Raw genomic sequence first — 22,749 nt, forward strand, 5'->3', positions numbered from 1 at the left:
ACGTGTGAACTTGGAAAAACGCGCCCAGCTTACGATGATGACGTTTAGCCAGTGCGTGCGGAAGTTTTCGCCATTGGTACGATTGCGCTACGAGCAAAAACGTTCGATAAAAAGAAAAAAAAAAAAACTTTTTTTGACGAGCGCTCTAGGAGTCGCTTGTATAAATTTTTTTTACGATTCTGGGAAATCCTGTTAAACAACGGAAGGTTACCGTCATAATCTAAACAATGAGACAAGGGTAAATCAAATAATGGACAAGACAACACTCATTGTCTCGGGGTTTATATTAGGATGCTTCATAACCGGCTCGCACGCATACTTTCGCGGACAGCACACACCGATGCCCCGGCGGCGTCGTCGTCTCGGCGCACACGCGGGGGCCGCCGCCGCGACCGATCGCCGTCTGGCCGGGCTCGCGGCGCGACAATCGCCCGAACTCGGCCGGGAGCCCCGAAGGTGCGCTCGAAGCGTGGAAACAGCGTTATGTAACGAAAGGCAAAGGCAAACTACGCAATGAACGGGCAAAAGCCGATGCAAAGGCGTGCACGAACGTAAACAACGGTTGAAAAATAAAAAAAATAGTCAGAGTGCAGGCGAGCTGGTGTAAGTTGAACATGATTGTAAACCTGAGACTGGGGCAGAAAGAGAACACAACAGAAGGTAGTAAAAGAGGAGGCAACGTCTCAACAGTGCCGTCGCTCAGCGCTATGAAATGAGTCCCGCAAACCCGGTAATCGGCGGCCGAATCCCTTTTGTGCCGCTCGTAGTTTTTCTAACTTGACGGCTACTCTGTCTCGCGGGGCATGTCGACGAAACGATCGTCGGGATACGGGGTAACTGCTACAGCCGAGCGCGGCTAGCAGTTTACCATTGCTGTCGCTGCGAAAGGCCGCCGAGCCAACCACCAGCACGGTGGATACCGGTGTTCGACGTCATCATGTGACGTAGGTGCAAGGCATGTATAGAGTTCCGGGAATCGTGGCGGAGAGCGTTGCGGGACGGCGAAAACAATCTACGAAAACTCCCTCTTGACCCTCAAGAATCGCTGTAAGCGCACCTGATCGCAGTCTCATTCCAGTATCGATGATCGCAACAATGTGCCTCGCTCACGCATTCGCGTTTCAGTGCGACCGACTGGCCGTCGCCACGGTTATGGCTAGTGATGGGACCAATCGCCGGGGATTCGGATTCGGACAGATTCGGAAATTTCCGAACTTCCCGCGACGAATATTCGGCAGATTCGGAGATCCGTCAGATTCGTCGCTGGTTGCAGACGGCAGCGTGAAACTTGTCGTAAACCACGCGAATGCGGTCAGTTGTGTTGTTTTTTTTAAGGTACTGTTACTGCGTATAACCAAATTTCGTCTTGTATATTTCAACGTATGGTATGCACTGTACTATCATTCTAAACCCTGGCCTGTTTCTTTAAACAGGGCCGGTGTAAAAGTAGGTGGGGTTGACGTAGGCCTAACCAATGCACGGTCTCGGTTTCTGCGCGGTTTATCGCTGATCGGTAAAATGCAGCGAAACGCTGTGTATTATACATAATGTGGCTCAACGCACACTAAATATATTCGGGCAAGGAAATGATTCCTCTCCTTCTCTAGAGTTGCGTACGTCTGTACTTGTAAGGCGCGAGAGCGAGATGTTGCTCGTCACAACTTCGACTGCCTACCGGCACCGGTTGCGAGAAAAAACGTCGCTGATTCGCGCTGTCGCTTATCCGTTCTCGGCAGCACGTCGGCCGTGAAACGTTACTAGAACTAAATCGGATATCATTAACCAGAAAGGTGCAAATGCACTACAGGAGACTGTAATCGTACGGCGCAAGAAGTTTCAGATTGTTTCCCGTGTTCCAATTGCAATACCTCAGTGGACACACGTTGGAGAGAATCGAATCGAACATACTTGTGGGGTGTGTGCCACTATGACCGTAATTATAGGCACGAAATGTGTCTGTACCAGACAGCACGTACGGCATCGATCTCTCGCGGCCATGAAAACATGCGCTTGTATTTCCACGTGCACCAACATGCCTATTTTGGTCGTAATCCGAAACCGAAACCAATTTTCCCGCGCGGTCTGGCTACCGTTCTCGGAAAAAAAAAAAAAAAAAAAATATAAACAAAGTGGAACATTTTATTTATTACTATGATATTATATTACAACATTATTTTGTGCATTTTGTAGAATTTAGTGAATTTAATATCCCGAAAAGTTGAAACACTCCCAACGTGTTCTAGCAACCATGGCAACGCTCCGATTCTTTCCGAATCTCGGTTCGGATAAAGATTCGTCCTATCACAACGGGTGTCGCGAAGTTTTGTCGAACCGGATTTTTAGGTCGAACTTTTCGGGTTCGACTGGGTCGAACCGGTTCGACGAACCTTCGAACTTTTCACCAGATTCGACCGGTTCGACTTTGCGGACAGTGTGGCCAGACCTTGATACACGCATGTCTAGGTTTGGAGAATTTATTTTATGCAAAGGGTTATTTTATTTTATGAACAGTTGGAATTAAAAGAAACCAATTCTAATCACTGAAGACGTTAATAGCTTAATTTTTTGTGCTGTATTAACTGAAATAACCAATCAGCGGTGCCCTTAACTCATCCCTTAGCCATTACCATCCAATCCGAAGCCAACTGGCCAGCCTGTCGCGCATGCGCACACGAGTCGAACCTCAATACAAGGTTCGTCGGAATTTCCACGAAAAGTTAAAAAAAGTCGAACCTGGTCGAACTCGAACCTCGGCCGGTTCGCGACACCCCTACCTATCACTAGTTTTGGTGTACTACCACGGTGGCTGCTTACAACGGATGGATGAATGGATAAATACGGCTGAACCCTTTTAATCGGGCGGCGGCTAGCGCCACCTAGCCACGATTTCTCGGGTAACCGTGGAAAACTTCCTATCTCCGCGTCCAAAATGTCCGCGTAGCCATCCGAGTCCGCCAGCTTGACGACCGACCTCCCTGCGAGCTTTACACAAATACTTCATCCCTCGCCCTCTGTACCCCCCTCTCCCCGACCCGCATTTTCGACCTCTCCCGCCCCCAATGCGCGCTCTTTTGTGTCCCCCGCCATCGCACGTCCCTACCGGGGCTTTCGAGGGGCTCTTTTGTGACACCCCGAGTGAACTGGAGACCCTCTTCGCTTCGTCGGGGAGGCAGCGAAGACCCATGAGAAGACGGTGACCGGCTGAACTGCACAGACGCCTCTTCTTTCCACCTCGCGCTAGAATTCAACCTCCCGAGCCGAAGCCCAGAACCAAGCTGAGGTCTATGGGCAGCTCAAAACCCAAGAATTTATCTTTAAACCGCGAACGAAAACATATATATTCCGACTTAGCGATGTTTTTCTTCTTCTTCTTGTTGTTATTGCGTTTTGTCCGTTCGTGATGCCCTCCACAAGGTGGCCCGGGCTACTTCCCAATATTAGACAGAGCAAGAGCAAAATATCTGCATGAAGGCACTGGACCCAAAATCGATAGCGAAATCGAAACACTTGGAAAATGGATCGAATTAAGACATTATCCGACTAATTAAACACATATAAAAAAGCTTATTTTTTTCTCTTCTTTTTTTGTATATCTAAACGAAAAGTTTTCGCGAATATCGCGTCATGCGTAGCCAGCAATTTTGGTGGGGGGGACGGCTATGCAGTTGGGCGTCAAAGGTGGAACCCCCAACGAGGTTGGGAACCCCGAAACGTTTCCTCCGCCTACGCCACTGGCTGGGCCCGCCAAACATTCCCGAAACTCGCACTTCGCAACATGCGCGGAATATGTAGCCCACGAAAATCGAGTCGCTTCCAGTAGACGCATTAGCTGCGGGGAGTTTGAAATCGGTGGCGGATGTAGCCGCCCGAAACAGAAGGCCCAGCAGTATGTGTCCAACCGTTCCATCTAAAGAGAGAAAGAGCGCGCAAAGCGGGCGTGCCTGAGGACATTCTTTCCAATACGGTCGCGTCTCGTTACTATGGGCACCGATAGTGGGTTTATGGCGCAGAAATATCTACGTCTGTGGTGCTCCACACGCATGGACTACTAAAAATGTGGTTATGGAGGAGAAAGAGCCCTAGTAGTTGGTGATGATATAAAAAAAACTATAAACGTAAATTATGTATAAAAAAAAAGTATAAGTAAACTGTAGGTATTGACGACCTTCATCGCGTGTTTTCGAACCCAATGTCATAGCTTCGTCTTTGGATCTAAAACTGCGATTTATTTTTGATTCTGGCACCAGAACACCTGCTGCTGTCAACAAGCACGCGCAGGGCGCGGAACTACACTCCCAGCATGCTCCTCGGGTAAAAGGTCGATCGTGTCCCCCGAAGTTATATTTGTAAATTCGTGATACATGTTCAGTTATATCATCCTTCCTCCACATTAGAGCAATTAATTAACCGACTGAAGGTCACCGATTAATATGTCAACATTTTTTTTTTAATTCGTGCACAGTTCTAGTTTTTAGTCGAACGCCAAACTCCCTTTAGCGACCATACAATCTAACCTGCAAGATAAAAAAAAACTGAACGCACGAATTAGCGTTTTTGTAACAGAGCAGCTGCTCACCGAGCGAACTAACGCGGACCAGAAACAGCGGGTCTACATAATTTCCCAGTTAAAGGGGCCATGAAACAAATTTGGGGCTGGGATAAATTCTTTTAAATTGCGACTTTACTGATCGCATATCGTTTAGTTGGCCAAAAGAGAGAGGGTAGACAGTCAAAAGCCAGCTTTTCCGTGCGAACATCTGGAAATATAGAGGATTACGTTGTACCTTCTTTCCTTCGAAAGCTCTCCGCCTTTTCACTATGATACATCCGTGGTTCCAAAAGCGCGTTAGCGGTGCCAACCTGACGTCAGCAGAGCCCAGCTCACGCATTGGACACGAGAACTGCGTCACTCGGACGTATGCGCTCGTCAACAATCAATCCGTCGACGAATATTCGGATTGGCGTTCGTGGCTAATAAGTGCCCTGACGGAACTTATCGTCCCTGGTGATTGACAAGTTCTATGGTTTGCATAAACAGCACGGTGGAAGCTAAGAGTCACCGCACCGGTGCCGAAGAGTGTCACGACGACGAGATTTCACAATTCGCATTTGAGTTGAGGATTAAAGCTAAGGAGGAAGAAGTAGGAAAATCGTTTCATGACCCCTTTAATAAGACGTACAGCCTACCCTCGACGCTCTAGCTGTAGAGGCAAGCCCTGCAGTGTTCACGTGTTCGCTTCTCCCACAGATTGCAGGTGATGTCACTCGCGGCCATGCCAGTATCTTACGGGGCGGGAGCGTTCGGTTCTCGCCGTCAGTTTCACACCGCAAAAGTTGCAGTTCAAAGAAGGCAGTAAGTAGAAGTAACCGTCAGTACCGACCAATGGCGATATCTGCAGGCTCCGTATACGGCGAGATGCGACCGAGGTGTTTCAGTTGTCCCGACTCCATGCGTTCGACAACGAGTCTCGGGAGCCTCGCGTGTGCACGGGCAGGCCGAAGCACGACGGAAGGCAAGGTGCTGGCGGCATTCCAAAAGACGTGCCGTCCTCGTCCTGTCTGTGACAGCGACGTGCGCGACCAAAAGCGTCGCTGTGGTCGGCATAGACGACTGGCGAAACGGTCACTACGGCGTCTTTATCTGGACTACCTCTGTTTCCGCCGACGGAAATAGGAGCAAGACTGCCAACTGTGATGACGGGTGTAAGAATGCGACGACTCAGAGCTTCTGTCGCACTTGTTACACACACACTCGAGCTTGTAGTTTGGAAATGTCAAGTAGCCAGGATCGCAACTCGTGACGCCACCGCCGGAAACCACGAGAGGGCGCCACCGTAAAGACCCAGCTACAGTGACTAGCCGGAACACTGAGGCACAGCTGACAGCGTTTCAAGAAGTCGGAAGAGCAACAAGTCGGGGCTGGAAGGGAGGAGTGAAATTCGGGTGCTTTGCGTGCCAAGCCAACGAAGCGCTCTGCCGCGAGGGACGAAGGTTTGGATCGGATCTTTCGGGTGTAAGCCGAGATCTCGGCCGACGGGGTGTCCACGGGCTGCTCACCTGAGTGTAGCACCAGCTCTCGGCCACGGGCGTGTTGACCTCACTCTGCGGGGGCGGCGTGGGCAGTCGCGGAATGGCCATGCTGCTCGATGACTCGGGCAACACCTCACCGCGCGCAGCTGGAAAGACAAGGGAGAGCGACGCCGTATAAGCAAAAATTCCGTAAAAAAAAAAAAAAAAAAAAGAAGCGCCACACATTGTTGCGAGCAAACCACACGTGGTAGGCACGTGAGTGTGCAAGTCGTCACATTATCGAATTTAACTAATGTGCAATGACGTTTTTTTTTGTTTGTTTTTTTGCGTTTTTGTGGCGACGTAAGATTACTTTCGTGAGACGCTTTCGCTTCTTTTACTCCGCGCGTGGCTTCCATTGGCTTCTTTGCTAGAGGACGCATGAGACGCAAGACGAAGCCACTTGGTCTCGCAGTAGTGCGGGGCTGCAGCACCGTGGAAGCTATAGGTTATGGGCACCTTTATACCCCTATTACACGGGCGCACTTAACTGCGGTTAACTCAGCTTAACTGCCGTTACGCGGCGCCACAGATACCGCACTATACTCTCAAACAGCTATTCCATAAGAACTGAAGAGCGCGCGTGCACTGCTTCGATGGATGATCAGAATGCTCAAACGCACGTTCGCCCATAGTTTTGTGTGCGTAGCCGCAGAATGTCGTCGGCAAATATTGTGCGCTAACTGTGGCTTAGCGTAACTGCAGTTAAGTGTGCCCGTGTAACAAGGCTATTCAAGGCCCTTAAATGGACTCTTTGAAAGAATCGAGGAACCAGTGCACGCCGGTGCACACGTGCAGCGTCGAGATCACGAACTGCCGATACTTCAGACGAGTTCGCACTGAAGGCCATTTATAGGTGCCTGAAAAAAACAGGGGCTTAACACTGAAACCAAAAAGAAAAAAAAAAAGATATGATTATTATTTTAAAACATCTCATTCACGCCCACCGTTTGCCAGCGGAATAGCCTTCTCTATACTGACAAAGCCTGTTGATCACCACGAGATGCGGCCGCCGAAATGAGAAAAGCGGAGTGGCAGACAACGGATGAGAGGAGAGCCACGTGACTAGTGCCCCGCTGCGGCGAGACGCCGAAACACACTTCTCCCAGGAGAATAAGTGTGTTTCGGGTCTTCGCCGAAGCAAAAGCTGTGCGCTGAGGTCCAGCTTCCCCGAGAAATGGCGCTTTGATGCTCTGTGCCACCAGATCCTCGCGCTCCAAATCTGCGACCGGGCACTCTATGGCTGCGTCGTCGAACTGCCAGCATGTGCGTGTATAGAGGAGGCTATGCCAGTGGCAACTAGACGGGCGCACCGTGCCCGATATATACGCACGGGCAGAGCCAGCAACGTGTTCTCGTGACAGTTGCTATACGCCCGCCGTGTCCAGGCCGAGAAAATCGCACAAAAAGACAGAACTTGGCGACGACAGTTGACTTTCAACAGCAAGGTTACAGACGAGCGCGAATGACGAAACGCATCGACACACAGACGCAAGAAAGAACGGAAAATCGGCTGTCGACAGCGTGGAACAGGTTGCAGTGCACACGCTTTGGTGCTTTCACACGAACGATGTCATAGGCGACACACGCATTCGGGCAAAACGGTCGGGACAACGCGTGGCGTGCTCACTCGTTCATCATCCGAGGTTGCAGAGATGTTTCGCGCCGGCCCGCAAAAAACTGCGACATCCGAGTATGACGATTGTCGACCAACATGCATTGTGCTCGAACGCGTTTCGCCAGCGATTGCGACAACCGCTATCGAAACGTTGTCAACGTTGGTTCCCGAGACACGCTGCACGCAATTCTGTTGGGCAACTTTTTTTTTTTTTTTTTTTTTGCCCGTTGATTGTTTGAGGAAAGCGAGCGCCTAATGCACAAGGGGGCCACGGATGGTGGTGGTAGATGCACCAATTACGACCGAGTCCCACTAGAGCAACAAACAAACAACCGACACCGACAAGCCGCAAGGACGGGCGGCATGCACGCGAAGGTGCCTTTGGCAAGCTCGCAGTGTCTCGGTGGTCGGGAAGAAAGCGGGAGTGATTGCACGCCTGTCAACGATAGCTTCGCGCGCTCGCGGCCTGTCGGTGGTTTCTGTTCGTCGATCTAGTGGGACTCGGCCAATAGGAGGGGCTGTAGCTTGCGCTCGGTGCCTTATTTATTTAGGAATGCTGCCAGTCTCGGGAGAATATTTCAGTAGGCGAGGTAAAAATACGCAAAAAAAATATAAGAGAAAAAAGAAGACCGATGACACAGGTCATACATCATATGACAAAACTGAGAAAGAGAGAGAAAAAAACGACATCAAGAAAGCATACATTTATAAACTAAACACGAAGCGCAATAAGCATGTCGACTATAATATTCATCACTCTCCTACTTCAGGCGTGAAAATGCGCATTTGGCGCTGTTCGACTGAATCCCTCGGATCGTAGAGTGGGCTGGAGGGTGTTGCAGGGCTCAGCTCACAGATGGACACGCACGGCGTCACTTGCCTGTCAACGGAGAGCTTCCGCGCCGACGGCACCCCGCCCCCGTCGCTCCGGCAACCTGGCTAAGCACCCTCCGCGTTCCTCTCCCGAGTGCGACGACCACGACGCAGCGCCGCCGCCTCCCAGACCCGCACACGGACCGACCAGGACGCGACCGTGGACGGCACCGGTCTGATCGAAGCGCGGCCCGAACCCCGGAGGGGGTGCACGCCGAGTCGGCAAGGTCGGCCTTCGGAACCGGTCGCGCCGCGCACAGATACTATTCGAATGCTCCGGATCAGAACCTCGGGTCACGTGACGCGAGGAGTAGCTGCCCCCACCCCAACCTCCAATTTGTCGACGAAAGCACAACATCGGCACGCACCAGCGACCTCGTCCCAGTTTAACTTTTGCGTTTAGTACTTGAAACGGGTTTCAAAGAAAATATCGCAAATAATAACAATAATAATAAAAAGAAAATTTGGGACAAAGAAAGCCACATCCCACGGTCACATAAAAAGGTACGCAAGGGGAGCACGCCAATCTCTCACAAACGGCGAACGAAAAACATTCGAATAAAAGACATCACTCCAAAAAAAAAAAAAAAATATATATATATATAAAAGGCATATATACATAAGTATCACAATATTGGGGAGAGGGGGCGAGGGTACTGATAGGGTTCCCTCTTTCAGGTGATCAAAAAGCGAGCATTATGAGAGGAGGGGGGGGGGTTAAAACCCCGCGTTAAAAGACGGTAGAGTAAGGGACGGCCTATTCAGAGTCTGACCCAGTTTTTCGTGTTTCCTCACCCTAAGGGAAACGGAAGAAGAAAAAATAACGATTTGGAAGCGGGATTGTGCGTCTCACGTCCCCGACTTGTCCGCCGTTCTGCCGTCCGACCGGCAGAAGAAACTGGCGAGGAGCCAGCCAACGCGTCAAATCAACATAACATAAAAAAAAAAAAAAGGCGAGCAGACGGACAAACGGAAGGCGACGGGATACAATGGGAGCAACGGCCTTCGACGCCAAGAGAGCATTCTTCGCTCCCCTCCGCGATCGCCCTTCCCCAATCTCCCCCCCTCGGGAGTTGTTCCCGCTCTGCGGTTCCTCTTCGGCCCCGTGTTTACGCGCATTTGATTCGTGTCCTCGCCTCTTCCCCGCTGCCCCCAGAGCGACCGGGCCTGACCTGTCTCGACCCAAAACACTTGACAGTTTGTGTCGCGTATGTACGCGCGCACATCTACGAAAAATGGCCCTTCCTCGGCGCGGTTGACCTACATCCGTTCGAAGAACGGTCGAGCGGACAACATTTGCTCGCCAAAAAGGAACAGCGAGGCGCGAACGAGGGACAGAGATGTATCGCTCTCGTCGAGGAACTCGTTTCGAGCCATACGACATGAGGGCATCCTGCAGACCCGAGGCGGCGGCCCTAATGACGACGCACAAGTGGCATCTAGATTTAGAAAACCACTCGCAGCTGTAGTAGACATACGTATACCGGAACATTCCGGTAACTCCTGGGACAAAAGACATCAATGTTCTTAGAAACATTTCCGGAAATGTCTGAAAAAATATTTAAAGAAAAGTTGACAGCAAATTTTATTCGATGTCAACTTTATTTGCTGTCAACTGTTATAATGCAGAAATTACAGTATTTAAGGAGCGATTATTTCAATTTCTTCAGAATACATTAAACGGTAGTTTTGGGGTAGAAAAAAAAATCTATATAGTATATAATATATACATATTTCTTTTTTTTTTTTCGCGTGACGTCAAATTTTTTTGTTAGATTTATCGGGGAAACTAAACTGCTGTACAAGGCACGTGACGTCAGGTCGCGTGATGTCAATTTTCCCGCTAAATCTAGCGGGAAAATTGAAGTGGTCTATACTTCTCGTAACGCCAGGTCACGTGACGTCAAGTTTCCCGCTAAATTTAGGGAAGACAAGGAATTGGTGTACAGGTCACGTGACAAAAAATCTCGCCGCTAAATTTAGCGGGAAATGCAGCACGGACGAACGGACTTTACGGATTGGGAGTTAAGGGTTTCCTGCTGTACAAAAGGGTGATGTTTGGGGAGTGACGTACGAAACAAACGTCAGGCGTCTGGCACACCGCAGCCCCGGAGTACTTATAACTAAATTAAACTACCTAAATATACTTTTTCTTTTTTTACACGCCACTACGTTTTTTTTTTGTTTTTTTTTTTTTTTTTAGACTTTTGTGTCGTTGTTTGCTTTCGGGATTTTTAGGGCATGCAAAGCTCACCGGAGTCGTCCGTATTCTCTCGTGCGCTACCATTTGAAAAATAGCGCGCTCCAAGCAAGCGAGACACCAAAATGGAGCCGAAAGAAACACGTTCAAAGACTCGCTTTCCGTCTGTAAACAAGTGTGCGCGTATTCCCACAAGAGCTGTGGCCCTTTCCAAGGTAAGTGTTTTGCCCCGTTCTACAGTCAGCGCTACCGCTTCGAAAGACACGCGAATTGCCGCGTATCTTCCGATAACCGATACATCCCGCTAAAACGCCGACGGGCGCGACTCGTGCCAGGTCGCGCTTGCAGTGCACCGCAGCCAGGTTCACCACTGCTGCTGCTGCTGCGACCGACACGACACGCACGACTGACGTCAAGTGCCGCGCGTGCATGTCAAGTGCCGCGCGTGCAGTGACCGCGCGCCGCGTCCGGCTGCACGACGCCGTATCTGCCTCCAAGAACGCCGCGCAAAACATCGGGCGACAAACGCCCTGCCAAGGTCACGGGTCCCTTGACACCGACAGTCTTCCGACGGCGGGCGTGTCAATCTCTCCGGAGGTTTCCCTCTAAAGCCGCCCGCTCCGTCGATTGTAAACAGAGCACACCGAGGGCTCGCCCATTATCGGAGTAAGCGAAGATGCATCCACACCCTGCATGTGAACTTCGGCGGCTCACTCAACGAGGCAGTTTCAGCGTAACTGGCGAAAGACGAAAGCTACGGCCGTCGTGAGCCAATCAGAGTGATGAAACGAGTCACACGACCGCTCCGATTGGCTGGCTGGGAGCTGTCTCGTATTCCGATACAAAATTGTTGCTTGTATGTTCAGACAGCCTCGGCGCTAATACACCTCAAACCGTGACTCGTCTCTTAGCCGTCGTCGAGAAATTTAGCCAGTGCAGTACAACTGCTAACGTGGGGTCTTTAACGTGCACCACTCAGTAGTGATTACACGAACGCGTGCCCCGTACGAAACTCATCCAGATCGAAAAGGGGCAGTGGGTGGGGATCGAACCCTGGAGGTTCTGCAGCGCAAGCTTTCGCTCCACGCTCCGAGCTGAGACGCGCTTTAGCCCACTCGGCCACCAATTCCGATCATCGGAGTCGTCCCAGTGCGCGCACGTCGATCCCCGACGCCCGGAGGGGGCCCACCCCTCCAAGGACGACTTCGGGCCCACTGGGGGGACCAGGGTCGCGTGGGAACGACGCGAAAGGCCAGTGTTGCTTGCGGGGCCCCGAGGGGGGCGCCACGAGGCACCACCCCTCGACCGAGCTCGGTTCAAGGACGCGTTTTTCGGCCAGGCTGGCAGGGCGCCCGCTGCACGGCACGCCGTCTTGCCGCCCGCTGGCAGGACAGGTCGCTCTGCTCGCCCCTGCAGTGCGCTGAGAGCTAGGCGTCCTTTCCGGGCCAATCGGACGCGCCCTTTTTATCGCCCGACTCTCTGCACGCAGGAGGACCGTCATCACGTGACGAGACCCGTGATTGGTCCGACGAGCACGTAGCTTCCACCGCACTGCCAACTTCGAGATGAGCGGAGTCGGTCTTTGCAGACTATTTACGAGAAACAAACGAAAATAGAGTCGTGTGGGTGCGCGCGCGTGTGCGAACGATATACGAAGACCTGGCGTCCTGACATCTGTCGTGAGGTGCCGCGGAGTTTGTTTATGCTCGGAACACGTGGAGGACCGAAAGTCAAGTGACGGGATCCGCTTAGACACGACCTAAAGGAACGAACAAATAAATGCCAATGTATGCCGCAGGCTTCAACCGTCTACTGGACAAATGATTTTCCTAAACTCGCGAGAGAAAAAAAAAAAAAGCATCGGTGCATAGGTTTACAAGGCTGCCTAGATTTCCGTAGAACTACGGCAGCAGCTGAAGAAACGCCCAGGGGCTCCTGCCGCATGACGATGTCGGGTGCGCCAGAAGCGAATGCCCCTGGCTCAGAGTCCGGCAGAGGCGAAGGTGCAGCCCCCCGCGCTGCCATCTCCGAGCCGCATATGCGAAACTGCGTCGATTGTTTTTTAACGCTCCGCCGAGTAGCGCGAGAGAGTAGCGCGCGGAACCCCGGCTGCCGGAGCGGCGTCTATCGATCGCCGTTGCAATCAGACAGCAGCGCGTCACGTTGAAGCGAACAAGAAAGGGCGCGCGTCTGCACTGCCCGGTTTCTCGGCAGCGGGCGGCGATCTGCGTGACGTCACACTTCCGTGACCAACTTTTCGTGACATCGACCTCCCAGCTTTGCACACACCTTCCGAGCGCGGAGAAAGACGTACCTGTACGTCAAAAGGAAAGACTCCGATGTAATATCCGTCATCGAACCAATTTCACGTTTAACCCCAAACGCGGCTATGAGCTCCGCAAACCGCAAACAAGAGTTTACTACACAACTTGGCGAAATCCCGAGTCCCAGCTACTCCCGAGGAGCGCGGGGGAATTTCCGAAACGCCTCAAATTCATTTAGGCGATGGAGCGATCTCACCAGTCCGAGGCCGCAATGCGCAGAGGGAAGCCTTCCCGCACGTATACGACAACCTCGCCGAATCTCTGCGCCTGCCGAGCACGAGACGGCTCGTACACTGCAGCCATGCCGCTCCTCCATAGGGCGCCGTCATCACGCGTGCGTCAAAAAAAGCTCGGTGGGGCCAGTGTCTCGAAAGTTCACCAGCCTGCTCGGCTCCAATCACTGAACAATCCCCACGCGACTTTTGAGTCAAGAAGTTGGAGTTTACTCGCGAGCTTTCGTAACCGAGGGTCTCCAAGAAGAAAGACGCAAGGTCGGACCTCAGACCCTTCGCGAGCCCCCATTTTTCCCGAAATGCCCGGAGCCCGCGGCTTGGCCCAAGGCGCAAGTGCTTACGTCGGAAGACGGAGGCCCGCGTCAACAATCGTCACAATGGGCCACGTGAACCTCCGAAGGCGAGGCCGTCGCCGCCGGGTGAGGCACGTGTGAGCAGCAGCACGGAAAAGTGCGTGCAAGCGAAACCGCTCGTTTCATCACCACGACAGCTGCACGACAGTAGACAGACAGTAGACAGCGTCGAATCACCGAGTGCTCCACTCGGCAATTTCTTTGTGTCTTGAATCAGATTCGCTGCACGATTATCACATTCCTTTTCGACGGGTTAGTCTCAGTGTCTTTCGTGCGATGAACGCTGAGGGCTTCGTCGCACTAACTTCATTTTCACCTCGAAAACCGTGATAATAATTTAAGAAAAAGAAGCTCGACTTCTTGCTCGAAAAGTCAGTTATTTCATCAAAACGTACAAGTTTCAATAAAGGTAAATAAAAGTAGCACAGTTTTTTTTTTCCCTTCGAATCATTTTTTTTTTTTTTTGCGATTTGAGCAGTTTTTAACACTGCCACTTGTGTTCAATACATGTTATTGTGCGTTTAATACATGTATTGAACGTGCTAAATAATAACAGCAATGTATCGTTCAATTATACACGAATCAACAGAATGTATCGTTCAATTATACACGAATCCCAACAGAATGTATCGTTCAATTATACACGAATCATAACAGCATGTATCGTTCAACCACGGCCCCTCGATGGAGGGGCCGTGATTCAACGACACATGCTGAACGTGTATTGAACATGTACAATACGTGTTCTATACATGTTATTCTGTGTTCAAAACATGCTCCATGCATGTGTTTCTACGGCCATTTGGTGAGTCTCCGAGCGCAAACAAGTTGGACGAGAAGAAGTGATTCTGCGAAGTCAGCTCGAACACTATTTGCTGTTTATCGATTTAGTTACGCGAACCCCAACCGTTCCCGCACCGACAACTTCTCACCATTCTGCATCGTCAAGTGTCGCACGCGAGGCGCGTCGTCAAATCTGAACCACCCACGACACGGAAGGTGTCCCAACCTTGAGCCCTCGAAGGTTGGCATTTGCGTGAAGACGGAGAAGCATACTTGCGGGGAAGAAAATTGGGGCGCTGCATTGGACACTAGCGCTTCTAGTGCATCGAGTTTGACAGAGCACTTGGAGGGAGTGCGTGCCCGCTGCACGTAAAAGAAATATGTACGGGATTCTTGCGGGCCTTTTGTTACGGGGATGTGCCGGAGCGCATCGAGCGAAAAGTCTAGGATCTGTTAGAGTGCGGGCACCCTGGCGGCTTCCCAGCCCAGTTGCCCGACTGCGAGGCAAAGGTGCCGAACTCATCCCGCGTGGCGGCGACGTCACGCAAGTCACACGCACATCAATGCGCCGCCTTGATAAGGCAGATCAGAGGCGGCGCACGGGGAGTCGCTGCCTGGACTCAGGCGCCGCTGGTAACCATGTTAATCGTCCTCTCCATGTCCCATTAAATGTAGTTTCTTGTTGTTGAAACCGTTGGCTCCGTGTTATTCCTCCGGGTCGGGTATGCAGCGAGGCAAACCGACCACAAGAGGAGGAAGAAAGGTGCACGAGATTGGTCCCTGCTCGAATCGATCCGATAGGGCAACACCTGGTAGACAACAAGGCGATAGTGCTTAGCGCCAAATCTTCTACTCTGCAGCGCGGGGCAGACGAATCGAACACGAGTGCTGCTTTCGGCTGGAAGTCGTGTTCTCGCCGACCGAACACGAGTCCCCAGCAGCCCAACGCTGACGAAACACCCGCGTTATCTATCAGAAGGCGTCGGGGCTACGGTCGAGTCTACGTAGATGCAAGCACGGACAACGAACTACGCTTTCGCCGGGAATGGCGCCACCGTTGTTCGGCTAGGAGGCGCTGCGATCGATGCACGCGCCTCCCCAGCGCGGGAGAAGGAAAGGAACGCCGACAACAATGCACGCGCAATGCGCTTGGGAAGGGTCGTGGGGACCCGGAACGCCCGATGCTCGGCGGCCGGAAAACAGATCGCGCGGCACCAAGGCCGGAGCTTCATCGATCACGCCGACATCGAATCGGCGGCGGGAATGACCTCGCCAAAGCTCGCTCGGGGCGGATCACACGCGCTCACATCACACACAGAGACCAGACGAAGGTTTTTCTGCACCAGCGTGCCACGGGAAAGCGCACCCAGCGGGAGCGACAGAGGGCCTCCCCGCCTTACCCCACCCAGCAAACGCCACGACCCATCGACGCCCTGCTGTCAGTGTCACGTGACATTCGACCGGAACACAACGACCAGCGGTGTTCCTCGTCACGTGACACGTTATCAAGGGTCGTTTTAAGCCTAGAATGGTTCCAGTGCAAAGTTCTGAAATTGAACGGCCTTGTTCGATTTTATTTTTCTTCTCTCTCTTCCGTGGGTTCGCTGCTTTTTCTTGATCGCTCAAGGGCGCGCGATTGATTTTTTTTTTTTTCGGTTCCTTTTTCCGGCTTTGTCCTACGGCAATCTGAAGCGCAGATTGACGCTTCCTGTCGACGGCTCACGTGGCAACAAGGCGAGAAATCGAATCCGGTTGCCCAAGGCAGCGCTCGGTGCGTCAAAGTTCTCGTCTTTCGTGTCGCGCACACTTCCCTTCGTTTCGTTCCTTTTTGTTTACCGCTTTTGTGGTTTCAAGGGAACTGAATCGGGCGCTGTTATGCCCGAACTTGGAAAGGTATATAGACCTATTTCAGGAGGGCGCCGCCATCTTGAAATTTCGTCACTTCCAGCATGGGCGAAAACATTGTTTCGTTGTCACAGCATAAGCATAACCGTCACCCATTTCCATTTTGTCTCCGGTTTATTTTTTTTTTTACTAATTGCAGGTTGAAATGTTTGATTACTTTTTCGTCCCCCATATTGGATACGCCTGCCAGGTGGCTGAGGACGAAAGTAAGTGAAAAAGGTCTATACACTTCTCGAAGAAACACTACCCCAGAGGCAACAAACCGTTTTCGAGCCCAGTCACTGGGTTTGAGGCCAGACTCTCACCGGTGTCCCTGCTAACCCTAACCGAGTGCACTATGATTTGATAGGCGCAGCCTGCGTAGGTGCAGTTTCAAACACTGCTGGGAGCTAAATTATCGTCTTTTCCCGCTGTAGTTTGTGTTTCATGGTGTATGCATTTTGCCGAGGACATTAAGAAAACATTCTACCACATTTGAAAAAGAAAAAAAAAAAAAAAACTAATTTTTATTGGGTATGCGCGCGACAAAACAAATGCGACTAGAATGTGTTGCCTTTTTTTTTTTTGACAACAAGTTTTTGTGGCGCCGCCCGATTACCCGCGTGTCATACGACGAAGCGCTTAGCTGTCGACAATAATTTACGAGAGAACATAGTCGAAGGGCGTGCATTTTTCACTCACAAATAACGTGTTTACCGATGGACAGGACACGGACATACAATTTAGCAACATTCGAACAATATATATTGTACGTACCACACGATGCAGCATTGTCTGAAAAAATATATATATATATATATATATATATATATATATATATATATATATATATATATATATATATATATATATATATATTTTTTTTTTTAAAGATCTCAAATAACACAATCACAGTCGACGACAGTCACATCTTGACGATCGGGCGGAATCCAAGATGACTTCGTTTCGGGGAGAGCTTCCTTTTTTCCACACAAGCACGAAGGCAAAGAAACGGGCGCGACTGGCTCCAACCCGAACAACTATTTCGGGCTGTGCCTGAGGAGGACTCTACGCGGATTATCTCTGCAGGAGAAGGTGAGAACAGCTCTCATTGTTCGGCGGCCCTCCGTTTGCCGTGAATGCCGAGCAGAAACGCTAGGTAAGATGGCAGGCACTCACCGGCCCTATTTCTCACAGTGGAAGATAGCACAGAACGGGTACGCAGCATACATCAGAAGAAGCAAGTGGAAGCTTTCAGGAGGGGCCAGAAAACGTCGAATGCAAAAGCGCAAAAGATAGGTGGAGAATCGCGCTGAGCGCGTTTTCACAGTCCAAGAGAGCGGCAGAAAATTTCTAGCAGATAGGGGGCGCGAGAGTCTCACCAGCCGCATCGGCAACATGGCGGCGGCCTAGGAGCGTTTTTCGGAAAGGTGCTGGAACTGTCGACGACTGCTCCGAGCGACGCTCGTCTATTGTCCCTCCCAGGATGAGAAGGACAGGGAGGCCGGAAGCAACGTGCGTGTACGCAGAAAGGACGGAGCCCCAAACCGGTGATGCTCGGAAGCGCACACCCCTTACAGGTTTTTGTTTAGAAAACCCCGAGGATTTCCGGAAATTAGACGACGAAGAGAAACACGCGCCTCCATTTAGCGTGGCGTTAATGACCGTACGGGCAGCCACCCACGATCAGCGCCGGAACCGTCGAGCACACACGCACACGTGGAGGGATAACCCGCAGCGCACCAGATTACGTACGTCGCAGTAGCAGGCGAGGGAGGCCGGTCCTCGACACGCGCAGCTGTCGAAGAGGTAAACACTGCGAGCAGCTGGCCGACGATAGAGCGGGCAGCGGTCATTTAGTGGGCGACCTGCGGGGGACGCTTCGAAAGACCGGTAACCGCAGTCCGTGCACAAGTCGAAGGGGCATGTTCAGGCGAAACAAACGCTGCAGTTAACCAGCGAGGAACTCTCTTTCTCTCTTGTCTCTTTAGGTGCTCTGTGCGAGCTGCTGCTTGATTCGTGTATCTGGTAGTCACGCCGCGGAGTCACGCCGCGGGGGTGTATAGCCTAACTTTTTTGAGAAGTCTACCAGAGAACGGCATTCAAACGTCTTGGCGTGGTCAGCAAACCTTGTACTGTTTCTCGCCCCCCCAAAAAAAAAAAAAAAAAAAAAAAGGACAAGATCAAGCGGTGTACAGTGCAGGCGAAGAGAGAAGGGGGCGAGCACTAACAAGGCGGGACGGGAGAGGAGGGCAAGGGGAGATGTCTCTCCTCCTTCCCAGCCTTCCTGGCGCTTGCCCTTTCTCCCGTCGCCTGGTGGGCGCCGCCATCTTGAATTGTCGTCACTTCCAGCATGGGCGAAAACACTGATTTACCGTAGCCATGCCAATAGAAGAGATTTAGGATACAAGTATAACCGTCACGCCAACGCTTCGGCGATACACATCACCTGATCGGGCATACCATGCTCGAACTCTGTCTCGCGCGCCAAGCAATCGAAACAAACATTGTCATCGGTTCACTCACCAGATTCCGAGTGCACTCGATATAACAACGTCGTGACAACTCACAGAGGGCCAAAAGGTGTTCACAGGGCGGGCCGAAGTAGAGCGACAATGTCCAGCGAGATTGAACCACAACGGCGACGAAACCCGGCACAAGCCACTCTGTTCGCGTCAGTGTGGAAATCACGGGCCACGTGCGCGCGTTCGTGAAACAGAACGCGGTACTGCGGCCAACGGGGAAAAGAAAAAAAATGCGTATGACGAGACTAAACACACTCCACGCACGGCGGGTGTATTCATCACTCGATTATCGTCGACCATGCAACTTCCCCGCCGGGGTCCACGTCATCAGTTTCGAGGGAAAGGGGAAAAAATAGGAAGAATTCGACGACAGGTTCACCACATTTGATCGAACGACGTTCTAGCGAAGTGCGGAATGACGTGCGGAAACATGACGACCAAGATGCCGGTCAGGCCCGGTTTCATAAGAGTGGATCAAAGGGATCCCTTGCAAAGTTTCTCTAAATCGAGTTCCCAGCGAAAGGGATCCAATGAACTCCGGTCTCCAGAAGACACTGGCTTTCGGCACATGCTGAGCCATTGAGGGTTATGCCAGGGTGTCCCAACACATTTGCGTTTCCGAACTCCTCACCGCCTAACCAGGAGGAAAGAAGCAACTACCGACAGCTATTGTCCAAATTCCCTGCCAACTAGTTACTCTGGAACTACGCTCCAAGTTTTCCCTATAGGTCAGTGGTCTCAAACTGATGAGTTTAGGGGCCAGATAGGCCGCACCGGAAAGGTCGAGGGACAATGTAAAACGAGACGGGGAAGGGGGGACGGTTTAAAAGATTTTAAAGAAAAAAGACCTCGTGCTCTATGCCTTTTCGTCAACTCACAGTATTTCCATTTACATATTTAGATTTAAAATGTTTTATGCGACTACTTTCGACCCTGACCTGCTGTGACAATAAGAATTAAAATGTCACCGCCCCGCCAACGTTCTGCCATTTTTAACAGAACAAGAGATCAAAGTGCACTGTCGTTCCCGTTGCTTAATTTACTCAGGAATTAATCAAGGTCAACATGTCTACTTTCCTGGAGATTTTTCGTTATAACACTCTAAACCCATACTTGTCTTTTAAGGGCGATTATGTTTTTCAAGCCGAGAATCCCTAGTTTGTAGCTTTATCTCTGGCAGTTGCTCCTGCTGATCGAGAGTTCGCGCAGCCGAGATGCATTGCTCAAGGAATAGCTCGCGCTTCCAGCCTAGCGGAATTGTTGTACATTACAAAGAGCTGGGAGGCAAGAAATAGAGCGGAACAAAAGGGTACATGAACACAGATAAGTATAAGCCACGTGAACACGTTAAAAGAGCAGAGCTACTTTTCGAGCGAAAATGAATCGACGAGATCTGGTGCTCGAGGCATGGGAACCGGGGGAGGGAGTCGTACCTGGTTGCCGGCGGCCCACGTCTCAGCGAGTCGCGGGCCGTGCATGTTTGAGACCCCTGCTTTAGGCAGTTAGCACACTGAGTCCGATATTCTGTTTTCCCGGCACATTAGTGGCAAGGGGGCGCGAAATACGGTGCCCCATTTGACGTCATCTTGAGGTACTCGCATCAAGGACAGATAGCTCATATAGGCGTTTTCTGTTTCCTGCCGTTCTCAGTCACGTGGGTTATGTATCTGGTATGCGGGACGAAGAGATAATAAAACATTACAACCGGGAATATGCGAGAAAATATTGGTGAGGCAAAACAAAGGATGTCTGACAGTCACCCATTTTCCGTGAACATATTCTAGCGGAAACGATGTTTTACCGCATACCAGAAGTGACGACGTTCAAGATGGCTGTGCCATTGTGGAAATATATAGAAAATTGCAAACATGGTTCCCCGACTGGTAGGTGCCACATATGCGTGCTCAAGCACATGCAGCGTATGAGTCAACATGGCTTTGGCAAGCTTCCACTTGCACGGGCTTATCCGCACGAGCAGAGACATGGCGGTGGCCCATCGCCTTGCTTGCAATCGCCCATACATAATTTGCTCTAACGATAGCGCAGCGTTGCCAGCTAAGAAAAAGCTACAAGAGTGAGTGCAAAGCCTCGAATAGCTCTGCTATATACGCACGCTCGTGAAATGAAAGCGTCGGTCAAGACGACATGCTCGTGCGTGTAACATTGGCTCTCCTCGCATTTATGACGAAACAGACTTCAAGTTCGAATCCCTCAGCGTCTTCAGTCAAAACTATTCCCGGAGAGAAGTTTGGGTATTGACACCTGGGGAATTTTGTTGCTACACACCCAGACTGAGGATACTTCAATTTCCTCTGCTGGCGCAAGCACGTACAATGTCAAGCTTCTATGCACTATGAGAATTAAAACATAACCGCGTAGGTAGCACGTGCGCTACTCACAGTGAGGAACACAGAAGCGCCCCTAGCGAGCTCCTCTCCGCGAAATGCCTTTGGCCATCAAAGCAACATTCAGAACTCGATTGCAGCAGCCGGCAACTAATGTCTTCCTCGCAGGTGAAACAGTACTCGGATATGATCACAATTCGGGCGAATGGGTCCCGAAAACGACGACCAGAACTTTTTTGCCACGGTTAACGTCATCTGATGCACACTACTTCAACGCGACTGCGCTCGCTCTCTGTCGTGTGCAAAGGGCAATGACGAAAAGAATGAGCCCCAAGAAGTGCACACCTGGGAGGCGTGCTGCTGCCACACGAGCCGAGCCCTGCTGGGCCGCGCACGACGACAGGCTTTCGCAACAAATGCAATGCCGTCTTGAGCGACGCATCAGTCATAGGAAGGACAGCGGGTCTCAAAAAGACGCCTTCTCTCGTAACCTTCTATAACAGCTTGAAGAAAAAAAGAAAGGGCTTGGGAAACATAAGGTGCGTTTGTGTGTCTACGCACATTTTTTGTTGTCGTTTACCTTACGCAAGCCTATATCTCCCTGTTCGGAAGCGTTCGAATAGTTAGTAGAGACAAAGGCAACTTGCCTTTATGTTTACCGACTAATCATTCCAGCCAGAACTCGGCTCTGTGGTGTCCACGCGCTCCCTCGTCTCCCCGCTCTGTCTCAGTTTCCACCCGCGTTCGTTGCCTTCCGCCGTGCTTTGGCTCGGCGTCGTGCACGCTCGATGTCCACGAGACAAAGCATCATCGAAGGTGTACGATGCTCCCTCTGGAAAGACCTTCGTGCCGTCCTCGTTCAGCGAGTGACCAAAAGAGCTCCCGAACGCCAGGGACGCAGTTAACGGAACCGACGGCGTTTCGGAACGGCCCCGGGACGCGTATTGTGCCGTCACACGCACCGCGAGACCGCGAAGAGCCCGACAACAAGCACACTCGTGTCAACCTCGCTCCGGCAACGACCGATGCGAGGGGTGCCGCCCTCTCTAGTATAATGTGACATCGAAAGAAATTGTCGGAGAAGAGAGAAAAGCCCGCCTGAAATGTGGTCGGAACTTGTCACTCGGTTCGAGAGCAAGCAGCTTACGAATCCGTAAGCATACATCCCCCTTTGCACATCGGACAGGTGCGACGCCGACACCAGGCGGTCGCCAATCGAACGCAGACTGAAACGTGCCACTTGTATGCAAGCCGCACGGGTAGCAATACACGTCACAAGGCCGGGTTACATAACGTCGCGGCGGGTCGTCGCATCGACGCCGGTGAAGTAACCTTCCTCTAGCAAAACGCACGGCTTCGTAAACAAGCAACCGCGTCAATGATGGCGCGAACAATCGATGTCAGTTTAAGTGTTTGTTTCTATATTAAAACGTGCGCACAAACATAAAAACGCGAGTTTTAGGAGTACATGTACTACCTACCACAGCCAAGTAGCATTGTGTACATATATGTATCTATATATACCGTATATATAAATGTGAG

General features: G+C 51.3%; 1 protein-coding gene across 7 annotated transcripts in view; it reads right to left on the reverse strand.

Annotated features, from left to right (window-relative positions):
- The window catches only part of LOC8051380 (protein roadkill), a 156,502-nt gene that overhangs the window by 20,593 nt on the left and 113,160 nt on the right, over positions 1 to 22,749 (reverse strand). For all 7 annotated transcript variants that reach the window (XM_029968902.4, XM_029968963.4, XM_029969065.4 and 4 more), the window contains one exon: positions 6,058 to 6,176. In XM_029968902.4, the coding sequence (XP_029824762.1) occupies positions 6,058 to 6,176 (119 nt within the window). The remainder of the gene's footprint in view (positions 1 to 6,057; positions 6,177 to 22,749) is intronic.

Source organism: Ixodes scapularis, unplaced genomic scaffold, assembly GCF_016920785.2.
Source record: "Ixodes scapularis isolate PalLabHiFi unplaced genomic scaffold, ASM1692078v2 PGA_scaffold0__279_contigs__length_252992795, whole genome shotgun sequence".
Classification (NCBI taxonomy): Eukaryota; Metazoa; Arthropoda; class Arachnida; order Ixodida; family Ixodidae; genus Ixodes; species Ixodes scapularis.